This window comes from Arabidopsis thaliana (genome assembly GCF_000001735.4).
Source record: "Arabidopsis thaliana chromosome 1 sequence".
In the NCBI taxonomy this organism is placed as follows: Eukaryota; Viridiplantae; Streptophyta; class Magnoliopsida; order Brassicales; family Brassicaceae; genus Arabidopsis; species Arabidopsis thaliana.
In genome coordinates this window covers 19056174-19073557 of record NC_003070.9, presented here as the reverse complement: position 1 = coordinate 19073557, position 17384 = coordinate 19056174, and the positions used below count along the sequence as shown (strand labels likewise).

At 32.8% G+C, this 17384-nt stretch overlaps 5 protein-coding genes across 9 annotated transcripts; 1 reads left to right on the top strand and 4 right to left on the bottom strand.

Moving 5' to 3' along the window:
* Positions 1-804: 804 nt before the first annotated feature.
* On the bottom strand, positions 805-2760 carry AT1G51440 (alpha/beta-Hydrolases superfamily protein). Its single transcript, NM_104022.5, has one exon. The coding sequence runs from the start codon at positions 2585-2587 to the stop codon at positions 1004-1006; it is 1584 nt and encodes a 527-aa protein (NP_564590.1). The 5' UTR covers positions 2588-2760; the 3' UTR covers positions 805-1003.
* A 1021-nt stretch (positions 2761-3781) lies between these two features.
* Positions 3782-5317, bottom strand: AT1G51430 (cTAGE family protein; the record flags this gene model as incomplete). Its single annotated transcript, NM_104021.2, has 7 exons — positions 3782-4295; positions 4389-4446; positions 4522-4566; positions 4785-4847; positions 4946-5032; positions 5069-5134; positions 5258-5317. 7 exons carry the CDS (start codon positions 5315-5317, stop codon positions 4192-4194), a joined length of 483 nt encoding a protein of 160 aa, NP_175554.2. The 3' UTR covers positions 3782-4191.
* A 1251-nt stretch (positions 5318-6568) lies between these two features.
* SPP1 (sucrose-phosphatase 1) lies at positions 6569-8960 on the top strand (the record flags this gene model as incomplete). 4 transcript variants are annotated; one of them, NM_001333490.1, is made up of 9 exons in its annotated part: positions 6575-6658; positions 6845-6913; positions 6996-7298; positions 7388-7489; positions 7564-7758; positions 7834-8124; positions 8215-8401; positions 8488-8534; positions 8620-8960. In NM_001333490.1, the coding sequence occupies 8 exons, from the start codon at positions 6851-6853 to the stop codon at positions 8704-8706; spliced, it is 1275 nt and encodes a 424-aa protein (NP_001322120.1). In that variant the 3' UTR covers positions 8707-8960. The 4 variants fall into 4 exon arrangements, with proteins under 4 accessions (NP_001322121.1, NP_001322120.1, NP_001322122.1 ...); NM_001333489.1 differs by having other exon boundaries at positions 6575-6747; NM_001333488.1 differs by having other exon boundaries at positions 6569-6913.
* Positions 8961-11843: 2883 nt separating this feature from the next.
* Positions 11844-13838, bottom strand: AT1G51410 (NAD(P)-binding Rossmann-fold superfamily protein). The gene is made up of 6 exons (NM_104019.3): positions 13553-13838; positions 13163-13332; positions 12885-13076; positions 12638-12800; positions 12377-12563; positions 11844-12278 (listed from the first exon to the last, which is right to left on the bottom strand). Exons 1-6 carry the CDS (start codon positions 13671-13673, stop codon positions 12134-12136), a joined length of 978 nt encoding a protein of 325 aa, NP_175552.2. The 5' UTR covers positions 13674-13838; the 3' UTR covers positions 11844-12133.
* AT1G51405 (myosin-like protein) lies at positions 13792-16086 on the bottom strand. 2 transcript variants are annotated; one of them, NM_179460.2, is made up of 5 exons: positions 15275-16086; positions 14898-15185; positions 14698-14823; positions 14396-14617; positions 13792-14299 (listed from the first exon to the last, which is right to left on the bottom strand). In NM_179460.2, exons 1-5 carry the CDS (start codon positions 15776-15778, stop codon positions 13976-13978), a joined length of 1464 nt encoding a protein of 487 aa, NP_849791.1. In that variant the 5' UTR covers positions 15779-16086; the 3' UTR covers positions 13792-13975. The 2 variants fall into 2 exon arrangements, with proteins under 2 accessions (NP_849791.1, NP_001321986.1); NM_001333487.1 differs by lacking the exon at positions 13792-14299 and having other exon boundaries at positions 14346-14617; positions 15275-15973.
* Between the last annotated feature and the right edge of the window lie 1298 nt (positions 16087-17384).

Here is a 17384-nt window from a genome sequence, read left to right as displayed (position 1 = left end):
CATATTATTTAAAATTATTAATTAGTTGAGAAAGGTCAAAACATGAGATTCATTGATGCATTGTATGGTGATTATGGGAAGGAAGTCACTGAAATTATTAAGAAGGATCCTAGTCTTGATTTAGCAAAACAAAAAAAAGGATCATGGTCGTGCATTGCCTACAATGATGAAGAAGAAGCAAGAAGAATGGAGTACATGCCTTGCTGAATTCAAGGAGGTATGGACTGAGATATATATGAAGAATTTTATCAAATTAATCCCTTGATCACAAAACATATGACAAGGAGAGCAAAGCTCGAGTGGTTAAGAAGGCTGAGAGAAAAGAAGGTTGAGGTTAAAGCACTTTCTGATTCCTCAATGCATGATGTGAAAGATTTAGAGATCTCAATGGACAAAAAGAGCTTTCTGTATATTCATGAGTTACGATTTTCAAGTATTTAATTAGATTACAAAGTCATATCTTAAAGAATCTATCAAAACTATCTATATATAAACAACTTTAACTCGAAAGATATGGAACAACTTCTTGTTCTGTTTATTGTGGAACATATCGCATTATCTGTTAATATGATGACAACTCTGAATCCTTTAATTCCTGTCGTGCGCATATTGTAATTGTTATATCATATTTTGGGGAACACAGAGATTTATGATTATTATTTTTTCAAGTGATACACGCACTCAATGCCCTCTTAGCATGCACTTTGTTGTGGTCCACTTTTCTTCCACGTTATATTTGTACGAATTTACCGCTTAACTTTTAACCAATGAAAGTTGTATTGGATCTCTCCTAAACCACATATATACGTGATATCATGTAACCACATATTATATATCTAATCATAGCTTATACATGACAGAGAATGGGGGATGGTGATGACCTCCATAATTATAGAAGTTTAATTAAATCATTAATCAAACACTAACATACTCAATTTATCAAACGTGATCCACACATTAATTACGAAAATATTTTTATAACTATTTATATTTAATTTTCGACTTAAGTCGTTGTGGGTTTAAAATTATCATCGTTAACCTTCCCAAGAACTTGTTGAAGATGATGAGCGATATCCTCCGGTCCGTGAGGTTCAAGCAGTGGTCGGTCCGGAAGAACCCACTGTCCATCGCCGTTCTTGACCATACCTTTGTTCTCATCTTGTCTCCAACAAGGCGGCACATGGTACTCACCTCTCAAGAAATCACAACTCTTATTCACTAAAGCTATGTCTCGCTTTGTCACCAAACAAAATCTCTTCTCTGCTTCTTCGTCTTTTCCATGATAACCATCCACCAAATGAAGCAAAGCTTCTAGGTTATGTGCACAACCCAAATCCTTAGTCGGTTTCAGAAATGGGCTTTTCTTGTGGTCCAAGGCAAGCTCCACGCCGACGTGCGCGTAGCTCCACGGGAATGATGTTTTTTCTTCCACATACTTCTGAAACTGAAACTTCTCGTTTGTGAATATCCCTGGAACAGAAGGTACCTTGTCGTGTACATTAACGACTCTCAGAACTTTAACCCCTAGTTCGTCACATCGTTCCTTGAACCTCAAGTTACCTACTCGAGGTCCCGAGAAGGAGAAAACAGTAATTGGAATTTTATAGTTGTTCTCCGGTACGTGATTCAAGTTTAGCTCTGCGATATCATAAGCACTGACCAAAGCCAGAGAGGCGCCGAGGCTGTGCCCTGTCACGGTGATGCTTGTCTTGTGACCTTCTTCTTCGGTACCGTAGTACTCAATAAGCCGTTTGACTTCAGCCAAAACCTGTTCCCGAGCCGAGAAGGAAGAGAATTTGCAAGAATCTTCTTTCTTGGTGTATAAGTCATGAAACCCTAATTCAATCTTGATAGATGGGTCGTCACCGAAGTTAGCTGAACAAAGAATGTCTTTTAAGTCATAGATCCATTCGAGATAAGTGACTGTGCCTCTCCAAGCAATGACTATGTCACGTCTCCCGAGCCGACTCACCTCTTCTTCGTCCGTAGCTACAGCAACAAAACCCATCCAGTTCGCGTGTTGGCTCCAAATCGAGCTGAGTTTTGATTTCTGGAAGAAGTTTGGGAGGTTTATGTTGGATGTAGCGTAGAGGTAACGTGTTATGGTGTAGCCTTTGTGGAGATGTAGGTCAAGGTTTAAGAAGAAATCAGAAGGATGGTATTTGCAAGAGCCACAGTATTTAGAGTGAGGATCGAAGTCGAATGAGTCATAGCAAGCTTGAGCAAATTCGCCATAACGTATGATCTCTCTTCGAAGATGATTGTTCATTGGATCTAGTTGTCCTTCCCAATTATTGCAACCTTGTACTTCTCTCCAAATTTCTCGAAGACTAACTTCTTTCTCTTCTTCTTCTTCTTCCGCTTTTTCTTCTCGTTTGTTGTCTGACACATGGGTTTGTTTATTTGACTGCTTCTGTTGAGTCGTTGAAGAGCTTATGCTTGTGCATGAAGATGAGCAAATGATGGAACAAGTCTTGAACTTTGTTGTCAAAACTAGGGTTTGGGGTTGGGTTTTAAAGATGTTTTGAGGAGAAGAAGAGAAGAATCTTGGGTTCTTGAGAGTTATTGGTAAAGATAGAGAAGCCATTTAGATTGGGTTGTTTGAGAGTTATATTTTTTTTTTTGTTTTTTTTTTTTGTGTAGAGAAAATCAGAGAGCAAGTGAGTATATATGTATGCATATGACTTTCGATTAAATTTGCTTTGTTTTTTTTGTGTGGATGATCATGATTTGGTTGGGTTACAAAGATTGATGATGAGTTTGGTATAAGTGCCTCTCCTTATTGTTGTGTATTTAATGGGGTCGGTGAAGAAGAGAGAGACATACACTTAATGGATGTTTCTTTCTTCTCCTTTAATGGAGTTCTCAATTCCTTCTTGTACAATATGGCCACACATCTTTTAACATGTATTAAATATGTGAATAGACCAACTCAAGAAACAGAGAAATATTCCACTTTGTATTGCGAAGTAAGAATCTATTCAAGTGATCCTAATAAGGGAGAAAGATATCTATAGGGTTGGGATTTTAAGCTTTATTTAGCTAGTGGTACATCATAATGATGAGTTTGAGAATGTAATGATTTTTCTTTGTTAAGGTGCAAAATTTTATTAAGGGATCGTGGATGGGTAATAATTAGTACAGTGGTTTATGCAAATTTACTAGTTAGCAATGATAGTCAAATTATCAATGGTTGATATAGTTTTGTTTTTTTTAGTTTATACTTTTTTGAAAAGCCAAATTTCATCATATAAAAAAAAAAAAAAAACGTTTCACTATCTTCAAAGTAACCGAAATAATAAATTGAAATATTTGGTGTGAACGAAACCTCATACCAGACACAAACGAGGAAGCCAAACATATATGAAACATGGAACATATTACTATTTTGGTACTCCATGCTTACTCCAAATAGACGGTGTCAACTCACTCACTTTCACAAAACTTGGTCCTTTAACTTCGGCCTTTAGAGTCCAATTCTAACTTTCAAACTGAACCGAATCCAATCTTAATCTTCCTAAGGACTAAGAGCATGCACATAGGTGATATTTTATGAGTATCATTAACAATTTTTTAGTATTAGTTTTAATGTTTCTTTATTGTTTGAGATTGTTTATGATACTAGTACTAAATATGTTTACACATTGGTAAGACTTGTTTAAATATCATAAAACAAAAAAAATTGTCGAAACTGTTTTATGATTTCTTGAATCATTTTGAAATTGTTATTCCGATATGAAAACCTTGTTGAAATTAGACCTATCAACAAATTATGAGTTATAACACAACGTAACCAAAATTTTATATGTACACCTTAAACAGTACTGTTACAAACTCCAGTACACCATAAAGAGACATTGAAACACGAACACCAACAACACACAAGTAACACATAGGCAAAGTGCGTGAAAGACCTTATTTACCATTTACACACGTAAATAACAATTTCTAGAACAGAGCTTTTTTTTAGCTCATTTTTATTAGACTGAGACTTTGAGAAAATATTAAAAACTTCACTTGAAAATGGGCTTGACATGGACTCCAACTTGGTGAATTATGTCTGCACCCGCTTTGCCATGGAACCCGACGACCTTGTGGCCATCTTCTTTGAGTAGGACGCTTTTGGCACTTTCAAGTCCAAAAGGCGGAGAGGTTCGTTTGTTCGTCGTGAATCTAAGCATCGCTACAATTTCACCAGCGAGAAACAGTGTACCTTAATAGGCTGAGTGAATCAGATAGCATTCCCTTGATAGCTTCTGAATCAGCTCCAGAACCATCCACAAAAGCTTTGTTATCTGATATTACAAACATATCCAAAGGCCATTATCTCTTAATAAAACAGTTAGAAATCGAACAAGAAGAGTAAACTGTAAACAGTAGCTACTCACTTGCAGTTATGCCAGTAGTCTCATCACTGCCCACACTCAAATCTATAGTTTTATGGAACTCCCTATTACCAACCAAGCAACTTAAGATGTGATGCAACATCATAAGATGAAAACGCAAAGAATAGAAAATAACCTTTTCTCCTTGATCAATTCTTCCATTTAGCTTATAAACTGATCTCTGTATATCACAAATAGAATAAGCAATCACCAAACAAAACCCAAAGTTTGAACTAAACTAATCAAGATATTAGAAAACAAAAATCACATGAGTAATCCTTTCTTGTTCTTTATTTCGCCAACAATCATGTCATCAACAAAAATTCCAGAATATCAAACGAAGATATCAACCTGCAACCATAAGCACTAAAAACTCAAATAAACAATGTGTGGCCAAACCTTAAGAGCATCATCTTCAATGCCATTAGTAGAAACTTCATCCTGAAGAAGACTAATCCTTGCCTGAGAAAAAAAAAAAAGAGGCACAGTTTCAATCTCATTAGGCACCAAAACTTGTTAATCATCCCAAAAACCAAGTAAGATCAAAGAAAAATCAAAACCTCCAGAGATTGAATAGTAAAATCGTTCAAAGACAACTCACCTGTGTCTCCAGGGATTGAATAGTAGAATCGTTCAAAACCCGAAATCTCTAGAAAACAAACAAAATGTATGAAGTATCTTACCTCCACGAGATCTTTCAGAGTGAAATCGCGGATCAGAGAGAGAACCTGCTTCTGCGTGTCGATTACCTGATCGGCATAGGAGCGATGTGATCGAAGAAAAAGCGGCGTAGGAGGTGGAGAAGAAGAAGTATCGCGGTGATTTTTTTTTTTCTGATTTGAGCAAAACGCTCACCAATCGGGTGTTGCCACGTTACCCGATACTGAGTTCAAAGATATCAGTGGATTGATACGGATCAGGCCCAAATACATGGTTTGATCCATTAAAATATAATTTTTAGGCTACTAATACCCAAAATAAATTACCTATGTACATGGTCTAAGTGAACCGAATTGAATCTTAATTTTTGTTCAATTTGGTAGGCCATGGACCCTTCAATCCTAATACAATAGTACTGTTTTCATTTTTTCTTCCCTTCCAATCTCGAGAGTATTCAGGATCTCTAGATCTCAATTTTTATTGAATTACATGTGTTATTTACTCTACTTCGTATTTTTATTTTAGCAAGTACTTTTTGGATGATCAAGACCAATTCAAGATATATAGTCTGGGGTCTAATTTATATTGCTCAGTTGAAGTTTTTTTCGGTTAACTTGTACGTGACATTATCAGCGTCCGTGTAGCCAAAACTGCTGTAACTGTTTGTAAAAACTACATAACAAAACATATTAGTACATGACATATATCTTTTGGTGTATCATTGAGTGTCTGGGTCATTCGTTTAATTCCAAGAATGAAAAATTCATATGATAAGGACTTTCCTTTAAACTTACCAAGAGTAAAGCATATTCGTTGGGGGTCTGGTTTCATCCGTTAAGGCAATCAATTTCACATTCAACCAATTAGAATAATGAGTTGGGCTGAGTTATTACACTCAATGAAACTTTTTTTTAATTTGCGTCGAACAAATTAGCCATGTTTGTGAGAAAATCATATGAAGTTAAAATTTTATTGAAAACGAAATGTTAAGATTTAACAGATACAAGAAAAAATATAGAAAACTATTATACACATAAATAAAATTTTGTATACACATGCATACACACTTAATATTTTCTTAACTATTTTGGTAAATTTTGAATTAACTTCATTTTCCAATTTATTATTTATTTTCGTTAAATTGATAATATAGTTTAAAAGACGGGAGAGAAATTGAAAATTTAAAAGCACACTCAATTTAAATAGGAGTAAAACATATATTTTCAAAAAATTTATATATATGAAAAAATTGAAAGAATAAAAATGAAACTCAATTAAAAAAATACAAGAATAATTTTTATTTTTAACACGTTGAAATTGAAATTAGAGGAAAAAGTTTTATGTAATAAAACGAATATGTCATAATTGTCATATTGTAAATATATACTATTATTTAATTAATTAAATAAGTACAACAACGTGGAAAAATTGACAACATAAGTCATAAACAAAATAATATTTCGTGGAAAAAAATAAAATAAAATAAAAAAAGTTTAAATTAATATGAGGAAAAAATTGACTTGTTCTTCCCCCGCTCTGCTCGCTGCGTTAGCACTCTTGCTCTCTCAAATTCATTCTCATCACAAACCAATTCTTGCTTTCGCATTCCTCAGGTTTTTCTCAATCTCAAATACCCTTTACCTCTAGATCTTATCGTCAAAGTTTCCTCCTTTTACGAATCCAAATCTGCTGTGATCTTTAGGTCAAAGGAACCCATTTTTTGAATCGTTTCCTTCGATTTGATATTAAAAAAAACTTATCTTTATGACTCCAATGATCTAAAGTTTATCTAATCTTAGATTGTAATGATGGAGCGGTTAACATCTCCTCCTCGTCTAATGATAGTCTCCGATCTTGACGAAACCATGGTAAAAACGCAAATCTTGATTCTTCCTCTGTTAAGAACAGAACAACGATTTTGAGTTTTTTCTTTTGCTTTTGATTTTGCAGGTTGATCATCATAAAGATCCTGAGAATCTAGCTCTATTGAGGTTTAATTCATTGTGGGAAGACGCTTATCGACACGACTCTCTTCTTGTTTTCTCAACAGGAAGAGCTCAAACAATGTACAAGAAACTGAGAAAAGAGAAACCTTTGTTAACCCCTGATGTTATCATTACTTCTGTAGGAACTGAGATAGCTTATGGTAACTCAATGGTTCCTGATGATAATTGGGTTGAAATCTTGAATAAGAAATGGGACCGAGGAATCGTCCAAGAAGAAACCAGCAAGTTCCCTGAGTTAACTCTTCAGGTACACTTTCTACTTAAACATAACAAAGTCTCTATCTAAATATTTACTCAGATGTTTACTTGTCCTTAGAGTGTGATCATTGAATGCAGGGTGAAACAGAACAGAGGCCACACAAGCTTAGCTTTAATATTGACAAGAGTAAGGTTAAGGCAGTGACGAAAGAGCTATCTCCGCGGTTAGAGAAACGTGGGGTAAGATTGTTTTGCCTGATCTGTTGTGATAATTTGTTTATTATTTTACACAACATGTTTGCGTTATTTTTCAGGTTGATGTCAAATTCATTTTCAGTGGAGGAAACGCTTTCGATGTTTTAGCAAAAGGTGGAGGAAAGGGACAAGCTCTTGCTTATCTGCTAAAGAAGCTCAAGACTGAAGGAAAGCTCCCTATCAACACTCTTGCTTGTGGGGACTCTGGAAATGATACTGAACTATTTACCATTCCCAATGTTTATGGTGTCATGGTTGGTTTTACGCAGTCTTGATCATCCGTTTTGCAATTCTGTTTCCATGTTTTGAATCTTCTCTTGTATTCATAGGTAAGCAATGCTCAAGAAGAGTTGTTGGAGTGGTATGCTGAAAATGCGAAAGACAATGCAAATATAATCCATGCGAGTGAGAGGTGTGCGGGTGGGATTACACAAGCCATTGGTCACTTTAAGCTTGGTCCAAATCTTTCTCCAAGAGATGTTTCTGACTTCTTGGAGTGCAAGGCGGATAATGTGAACCCGGGTCATGAGGTTGTGAAGTTTTTCTTGTTCTACGAGAGATGGAGACGAGGTGAAGTTGAGAACTGTACGACATACACATCAAGTCTCAAAGCTTCATGTGTGAGTATAATAACCTTGTTTCTCTCTGTATCTGCAAATTCTTACTTTATCGACTAAATGATTATTTTATCTTTTGTCAAACCACTTCAGCATCCTTCTGGTGTCTTTGTTCATCCATCTGGTGCTGAAAAGTCTCTCAGAGACACCATTGATGAGCTTGGCAAGTACTATGGAGACAAAAAAGGGAAGAAGTTTCGTGTTTGGACTGATCAGGTCTTGGCAACAGACACAACTCCAGGGACTTGGATAGTAAAGCTTGATAAATGGGAGCAGACTGGTAGTTAAAGCTAGAAATCCTTAATATGTTACACTCACATCCAATATTAATATCTTCCGTAATCAATGATATTGTGGATATTGCAGGGGATGAGAGGAAATGTTGCACAACAACTGTCAAATTCACCTCAAAGGTAAGAGATGATTAAGAGCACTATTAGTATAAAGAGTAGATTCTTCTGGTTCTTGAGGATTGAAACTTATATTGAAATATTGCAGGAAGGAGAAGGGTTTGTGTGGGAACATGTGCAGCAAATATGGTCGGAGGAAACAGAGATTAAGGATGATAGCAACTGGATCATCTGAATCTTTTTTTTTTGTTAATTCCCTTCATTACAAAGAAAAATAAGCCAAACTATATACTGGAAGACTTTTAAATAAAAGTAATTTAAAAAAAAAAGAATACTGTGGACTATATTCCTTATATAAAAATATAGTCCTGAAACTTTCATATATCTGTTTTTAGTGTTTTTCATAAATATTGCTTAAATTTTATGTAAGTTTTCAAATTTTGAATATGCATAATTTTTATTTCAATAGTCGTATATGCTTTTTAAATACAACGACTAGATTTTAACCCGCGGTATACCGCGGGACGATTTATTTTTTAAAAGTAATATATATTAAAACTTGCAAATTTTATTTTTACAAAATATTTATATTTTACCGTTTATAATTGTTATTAAGTAACGCTATACCACGAATTCATGAGACAATTGTTAAAAAAACTGAAGTTTTAACCCCTATTAAAATAGCATATTAATAATATTTTAAAATTTTATAAATATTGATTCAAATACATCAACCATATAACCCAATTCCAAAATAAAACACGTTCTTTAATTTATTTACCCGTCCCATGATTTTTATTAAAGTAGTAATTTTTAAAATTTAAGAATTATTTTTTTTATATAAAAGTTTTGCAAATTGTATCATTCTCTAATACATTTATATTTTATAGTTTAATTTTATATATAGTAACATTATACATACCACATAACATTTTTGGTTTTATATAATTTTTTCTAAATTAGGATGATTTGATATGTTTAATATTAGTGGTCTTAGAAAATAATAAATTAAAGATTTAACCCATATTAAAACGGTGGATTAATTATATTTTACTTTTTTATTAATGTTGATTCAAAAACCCGTCCCTCCAAATCCGTCTTGCTAAAAAATCATTTATTTTATTAATATTAGTTTTATTAATGATATGACTCTGAATTATAATCTAAATATTTTAGCTAATAACATAGGAGTGCACCATATTTATTTGATAGGAGAATGTACCATATGACCCGAATGCACTTTTATCCAAATCCACCAAAAAAGTCTTGCAAAAATACTATAGAGATAAGAAAACATTGATATTGCGATAAAAAATTAAAAACTAATTTTTATGTGATTAAGATTTAATTGATTTCGTATATAAAATATTAAATTGACTTATTTGTTTATAATTTGATAACAGATAGATATTTGAATATTCAATATATTTTGCTTCAGTTTAAGAAATCTTTGATGATCCGTCTTTAGATCCAATAAGCCCTATAATCTAGAGATTAACCTGCAGTATACCGCAGGTAGGCTTATATTTTAGTTAAACTAAAAACTTTTATAGTAAAGATGATTTAAAAATATATGATATTATTTTATTTGATTTTAAATGTATAGTAAACTGTGAGTTGTATATGTTTTGTTGATATTATCTATGTTGTTTAGTGTTTAAGATTATACACTTGTAGTTTGATTGTTAATTTAAGAGTTTTACCTGTAGTATACCATCTTGTATTAATATCGATCTAAACCCGTTAATTCTAGGATTTTCCAGATTGTATTAAAAATTGAATCACATCTAATATATTATTAATTATTGTAGTATATAAGATTATAAATTTTCTATATAATATGTATGAAATTGAATATAAATATTTCAAATTATGTCCCGTTACTCAGTAGAAAGTTTTCTTAAATCTATTTTTCACCTGTTATAATATTATTTCATGTATTGAACAGTTTATATTCGTTTTTAAAAATTTAAATGATGGCATATGCGAAAAAACTCTAATTATTTTTTTATAATGATGATATTATTTTTCCGCAAAAATAGAATCATATAAAGATGAGAAGTGAACTATAATAATTAATAAAAAAATTAATATGATAATTTAGATACCAAATATAATTTGTTGATTTTAATTGGTTACTTTTTTGGAAATTAATAATGTATTTCCAATAAGCCCTATAATCTAGAGATTAACCTGCAGTATACCGCAGGTAGGCTTATATTTTAGTTAAACTAAAAACTTGTATTGTAAAGATGATTTAAAAATATATGATATTATTTTATTTGATTTTAAATGTATAGTAAACTGTGAGTTGTATATGTTTTGTTGATATGATCTATATTGTTTAGTGTTTAAGATTATACACTTGTAGTTTGATTGTTAATTTAAGAGTTTTACCTGTAGTATACTATCTTGTATTAATATCGATCTAAACCCGTTAATTCTAAGATTTTCCAGATTGTATTAAAAATTGAATCACATCTAATATGTTATTAATTATTGTAGTATATAAGATTATAAATTTTCTATATAATATGTATGAAATTGAATATAAATATTTCAAATTATGTCCCGTTACTCAGTAGAAAGTTTTCTTAAATCTATTTTTCACCTGTTATAATATTATTTCATGTATTGAACAGTTTATATTCGTTTTTAAAAATTCAAATTATGGCATATGCGAAAAAACTCTAATTATTTTTTTATAGTGATGATATTATTTTTCCGCAAAAATAGAATCATATAAAGATGAGAAGTGAACTATAATAATTAATAAAAAAATTAATATGATAATTTAGATACCAAATATAATTTGTTGATTTTAATTGGTTACTTTTTTGGAAATTAATAATGTATTTCGTTTTTCTAATTAAATTAAATTAATTAAAATTTAGATATCACATCTTATATGTTGATTTTGATTGGCTATTATTTTTGGAAATTAATAATGTATTTCGTTTTTTAATTAATTTAATTAATTAAATTAGTATTTGACTTTTTAATCTTTAAAGAGATAAATTAATTTACTTTTTAAAATTTTATTTCTAATGGCATACCTATGTAATTACTTACAAAAATTAAGGTTACATTTAAAATGTACTTCCCAAATAATATAGTAGGATTGATTGATGTAACTATTTATAAATTTTGAGTTTATGTATATCTTTTAAATATGTGAATTCTATAATCTTTGTTATTCATTGTCAAAAAATATATTTTCTCTTCTAAATATTAAATGTTTAAGTCTAAAACTACAAATTTTAATAACATACATCCAAAGCATATAGAGGTTTTACTATACTATTTGTTATTTGTAGAAATGTTAAGTACATACATGTAGACCTTATAATTTTGCTAAGACTAAAAAAATAGATAAAGTTAATAAAATTGACAATTGGCTTTATTATATTGTAACAACTTTAAAAAGGAAACTTCATTCCAATACAAATTCCGAATGAAAATAATAATAATTTAATTCCATCAGTCCAAGATGATGAAATAATGCTCATAATATCAAAGGCAACACACTCCATATTTGAATTAAGTTATAAAAAATAAAAAATAAAAATAAATAAATAAATAAATAAAAAACTTGGGAGTAAAACACAAACATATCCAAGTCTGGTTCTGGCAGGTTTGAGTTTTCGTTTTGTGGATAGAACTCAAAATCTGATGAACCCTTTATCTCTCAAGCTCTCTACAGTCTCTTTAATGCTAACTTCCAATGGCACAAACTCAACCCCAAGAGACTCTGCTTTCTCTTTAGACACTTTATATGTTGGAATATATATCTTTTCATCTGCACACCTACAACAAAAATTTTAATTGATTATTTTCAAAGATCTTGTCTTTTAATTATCAATTTCTAGAAAGACAAAAAAGAGACACTAAAAAGAAACACTAACTTCTCAGGGAGTTGAAAATCAGGGTAAAGATCATGCAAAATGTTAACAACTTCAGAGTAATGAGCAACTCTCTCCACTAAACAGTATCTCCCATCAGCATCTGGATTCTCAAACGCTTGAATATGAGCGTTCGCTACATCTTTAACGTTAACCCACCCGAACGTCGCATTAGGAAACGTTTGTGCTCCTGAAAATGTAAGCCAATGTTTAATATTAGGTAAGTCTTTGAATCAAATCAATGCTTATGTATTTTTTCTTTACCTTTGATCAAGCTTAGTACTGCAGCAGCACTAGTGTTTAGCGTTGGCTGTAAGAGAGGACCAATCACCATAGCCGGATTTATCGAAACCAGCTGTAAATTGTTCTCTTTTGCGAATTTCCACGCTGCGTTTTCAGCTAATGTCTTCGAGAGTACATACCATAGCTTTTGAGACGAAGAAAAATAGTGATTCAGCAAAAACAGAGTGATAACTTCAACATCACGCAACCAGAATTCATTTTGATTTACCTTGGAAGCTCTGCAATAGTCAGGATCGGCGAACCAAGTTTCGTCAACTATGGTTTCGGGTGTTCGAGGCATTCCATTGAAAGCAACAGCTGCTATCGATGAGGTTAAGACGACTCTCTTAACCGAGGAAGTCTTCAAACAAGAGCTTAGAACATTGATTGTTCCTTTCACTGCCGGATCAAGTAACTCAGCCTGCGAAAAAACCAAACCACAAATCAATCAAAAATGGTAGATCCATAACAAGAGTATGCGCCAAAATGAGGGAGAGAGAGAGACACCTGAGGGTCCTTGACGTCATGATAGAATGGCGATGCGGTGTGGAAAACTCCTTCGCAACCATCGATTGCTGAATCGAAAGAGCCTTCTTCTAACAAGTTTGCTTTGAACAATTTAAGCCTTTCCTCTGCTCCTTCCAATGCAAGCAAATGCTCTGTTTTCCTTGGATCATCTGTTCCATTGAACCATATATACAGAGTAAACAAATCTATGAATCTTGAATCATTTGAAAATTACAAGATCTTTAATTGTTTCTCATCTTTCTTCAAATTTCATTAAAAAATCTAAATCCGAATCATGAACATGACTCTTCTATTTAAACCTAAGAGAAACTATATTAGATCCGTTATATACAAGATTTGGAAGAGATTGAATAGAGAAAAGAGACAGACTTGGATCACGAACAGAGGCTTTAACGGTGTAACCACGGAGAAGAAGAAGCTTAACGATCCATGAAGCAATGTAACCTGAAGCTCCTGTCACACACACTGTCTTCTCTTCTTCGCTGCTCATTCTTCTTTCAGATTTATTTTCTCTCTTTTTCTTTCTGTGTTTGAATTCTTCAAAACTTAGATATTCTTAGCCTCTCTGCCTTTTTATTTTTCCTGTTCTGTTTTTGGGTTTCAAGCGCGCCATTTTTAGGAGAGTTCGTTAGAGTTTTCCAACGGGACATTTCTCAACCAAGTGTGTGACTCTGACTCCTCTTATTCTCTCGTCCGTACGTTTATTCATTAACAAAAAACCAATACTTGAACTCAATTCGTAAATTTATTAACCAGAGAAACAAAAACCGGTTTTTGTCAGAAAAAATAAGGTTACATTTTCATGATATTGGAGTTTCTCTGCCTTGCTATGACTGAACTGTTCTTAACTTCCCTCAAAGGCGGTCTCGAGCTCGACGGTTTTGTTGTTCTTCCTTCACTGTACTTGGACCAATCTCCATTGTTGCTATGTCGGTTTTCTTTTAACCGACAAATCAATACCCTTTTCTCTGACTCTGATGGCAATTTGTTCTTCTCTGGTTCTAACTTATCTTCCTTTCTCAGTCTCTTGATCTCTTCTTGTAATCCGCAAACCTCTGCTTGTAGGTTTTTCAACTTTGCCTCTGATGATAACGCCTTTCTTCGCCATCCTTCAACCTAAAACAGAGTCAATAATAAAGGATTTCAACATTAGTTGAGTCACCGACTTATGCTATATGGAGAAGAACCTATGGTGTGTAATTTTTATCTTACAGAGGAATGTAGATTTTGTATCTCGGAATCTGCTTCGAGGGCGCGGTTTTGCCAGAAATCACGACAAGATTGAAGTTCCTCCATTTCTTTTCTCACTTGATTCAACATCTCTTGCATTTGTGACCATTGCTCTGCTTCAGCTCTTACTTCATCCGCAATCTTCCTCATAACTACTTTGCAGTGTCTAGAACAGTCTTTCTTTTCCTCATGCGCTTTAATTCCCTGCAAAACGTAAACATTAACCTTCACAAACTTCATTTGAGCTCATATATAGACTAGAGAATTCGTTTTCACAAATTTACCTTACAATACATGTCTTGTACAGAGCTTGAAGACGGTGCAACGAGACTCGATCCATATTCTTTCTCCATTCTTTCCAACAAAACCCCTTTTGACAACGCCTCCATTTTACTACTCAATGTATCTATCTGCAGTCAAAATATCAAAATCAGAACCATGCTAAAAAGGACTTAGGCCATTTAGAGAGAATTGTTACACTCACATTTCCATTATTGTTCCTAAGAGCGTTTTGATCAGAATGGACGGAGAAGCTAGCCTCTGCCATTTTCTGAATCCCTTTGACACAAACCTCTTCGGAAACTGCTTCATCGAACCTCTCTAGCTCTCTTCTTAAAACAGAAGCTTGCTTATCAAAATTATGTTTGAAGTTTCTAGCTTCCATGTCCTTAACCTTTGGAGACTTTAACTCATTCAGTTTCTCAACCAAATAGCTTATCTCATCTTCCAAAACCTTGCTCTCTTTCGTCCCTTCAGAGATTCTCTCTTTCCCCTAAATCAAAAAACACCAACATAGAACAGCTTCAAACTCAAAACTCTCACACAACACAAACACAAACACACAAACCAAATTTGACTTACAGATAGAAGAGTAAGAACAGCAGATCTCAGCGTCCGCTCCATTCGCTTCTTCCTCCTCTCCATCTTCTTCAAAGCAATCTCTTTTTCTATTCTTAACAAATTACACTCTGATCTCAACATCTCCGCTTGAAACCTCCACTTAGCTTCCTCAACTTCATCAACCGCAGAAGAAGAAGACAACCCAGACACACCAATCTCTCTCCCATCTGCAACTTTCCCTCTTCTCCTTCCCTCTTCTTCATCCTTCTTCTCACCACCATTATCATTCACCATCACAATCGATGCCCCCCGATCAAAAGTCCTCTCTTGATGAAACAAAACCTCCAGTTTCACTCTCCGATCCTTCTGAGACGACGAAGAAACTGTTGTCTTCAAGCCCTTTGAAGCATTTCGTCGAACACTATGCCTCCGTGGCAACTGAAGAATCCTCGGCGTCGGAGAACCCACTTGTGGGTACTGCCACTTCGATTTCCTAATCATCAACGCTTCGTTACGTCTCTCCATTACTATTCACCGCCGACTTTAACAAATAAAGCAGAGAAAGTCTCTTTCTTAGTCGTTGTCTTTGTCTCTATATCTGATGATGATGATTGTCAGAAGAAGAAGAAAGCTCTGATCTTTCTCTGTCGGATTTTGAAAAAAGAAGAACCCTTTTGTTACCGTTGGAAAATAGAATCACTCGAAAGCAGAGAAGAAAAGAGACAACCTTGGAGAAATCATTCAAAGATTGTGCTTTTTTATAATCCAATGTGTATATTATATATAATGGTGTGATCTTTGGGTCTGGTTCTCGAGTAAAGCCTACGGCGAGAGAGAGAGATAATGGAGAAAGAGAAGCCTCGTGAAGTGGAGCCATTTTCAAATAAAAGCTGTCTTGTGTTAAGTTCGTGATGAAACCGCTGCTTCCCTCTTTTATTACGACTCTGCCATTTACCTCATTGGATCTTTTTTACGATATCCATTAATTAATACATAGTGACTAGTGGGTGTCTCTTTTCTTATTTTGTCAACGACTAGTAGTGGTTGTTTACTCGAGTCATGTTTTCTTTAGAGTCTATTTCAATATTCAAAATATAATAGTGATATGTGAAAAATTATTTTTGGGAAATGAGGTTTTAAAAATTCTCAACTTCTTATTTTCAAAACAGTGCCTAATTTTTGGTTTTTGTATAAGGTTAAATTTTGTGTAATGGTATTTAATTTTCCTGCATAAATGACAAAACATGGTAAATAATAAAATATATATGTTTCTTAAGAATTATTCGTGTTACATACAGTATAAAAATTTCACAAGTTCTTCTTATTATAGATATGATTAATTTATAAATTATATATTCATTTTAATTAAATTGTCTTCTTCATTTTTTTTTTTGATGAATTCTACAAAGTACAAACCATCAATTTATTCTTTAACAGAATGCACATTTTCAAAGTCGTACTTAAAAGTTTCATCTCTGACATCATGTTTGAAAGATAAAGTCTCGATTTTTTTCTGATCAATTCATCATTTGTCTCAACATGTTTGCCTACAACATCTTCTCTTCGGAAGCAATGGCATGCTTACTTTGTAAAACATTGAGCAATAGCCAGAAGCCACATCTTCTATCATAATTTTTATAACCACAAGCTATGCCACATTTGACAACTATTTTTCTTAGCTATTTCAGCTAATTTTAGTGTTAAGTGTTTTAACTACAAGTTTGATCTTTATTATTAATACTAGGAGAGTATCCACGCTACGCGTGAGTTTATTTTGAAAATAGTTTAAAAATAATTATATTTTAACTATTTTTATTGGTAATGTATGTTCATATTTGTGTATGTTATTATATAGTTAATAAAATTATATTTATTTTCTATAATTATTTTTTTTTAGTTAGATTTACCTTTGATTCAAAAATCAATTATACTTTTTTCATGTATAAATCTTCTTATCTATATATCCAAGATTATATTCTTTTTTAACTATCATAAAATATTACAACAACAATATATAATACAATGTTATGCAATTATATTACTTATGTGGTTTGAAACTTATCTAACTTGATTATAAGCAAACTATTCCTTATTCCATGTATTTTCCTAATCTAGTACTCTAGTCACATCA

Bases quoted from the DNA above. Each gene is read 5' to 3' on its own strand.
- AT1G51440 (NM_104022.5), bottom strand. From the start codon at position 2,587: ATGGCTTCTCTATCTTTACCAATAACTCTCAAGAACCCAAGATTCTTC.
- AT1G51410 (NM_104019.3), bottom strand. From the start codon at position 13,673: ATGAGCAGCGAAGAAGAGAAGACAGTGTGTGTGACAGGAGCTTCAGGT. The intron at 13,333-13,552 runs GTCTGTCTCTTT...TCAATGGAACAG, and splicing joins AGCCTCTGTTCGTGATCCAA to ATGATCCAAGGAAAACAGAG. The intron at 13,077-13,162 runs GTGTCTCTCTCT...GTTTTTTCGCAG, and splicing joins ATGACGTCAAGGACCCTCAG to GCTGAGTTACTTGATCCGGC.
- AT1G51405 (NM_179460.2), bottom strand. From the start codon at position 15,778: ATGGAGAGACGTAACGAAGCGTTGATGATTAGGAAATCGAAGTGGCAG. The intron at 14,618-14,697 runs GTAAATTTGTGA...TACGTTTTGCAG, and splicing joins TACAAGACATGTATTGTAAG to GGAATTAAAGCGCATGAGGA. The intron at 14,300-14,395 runs GTAAGATAAAAA...ACTCTGTTTTAG, and splicing joins TACAAAATCTACATTCCTCT to GTTGAAGGATGGCGAAGAAA.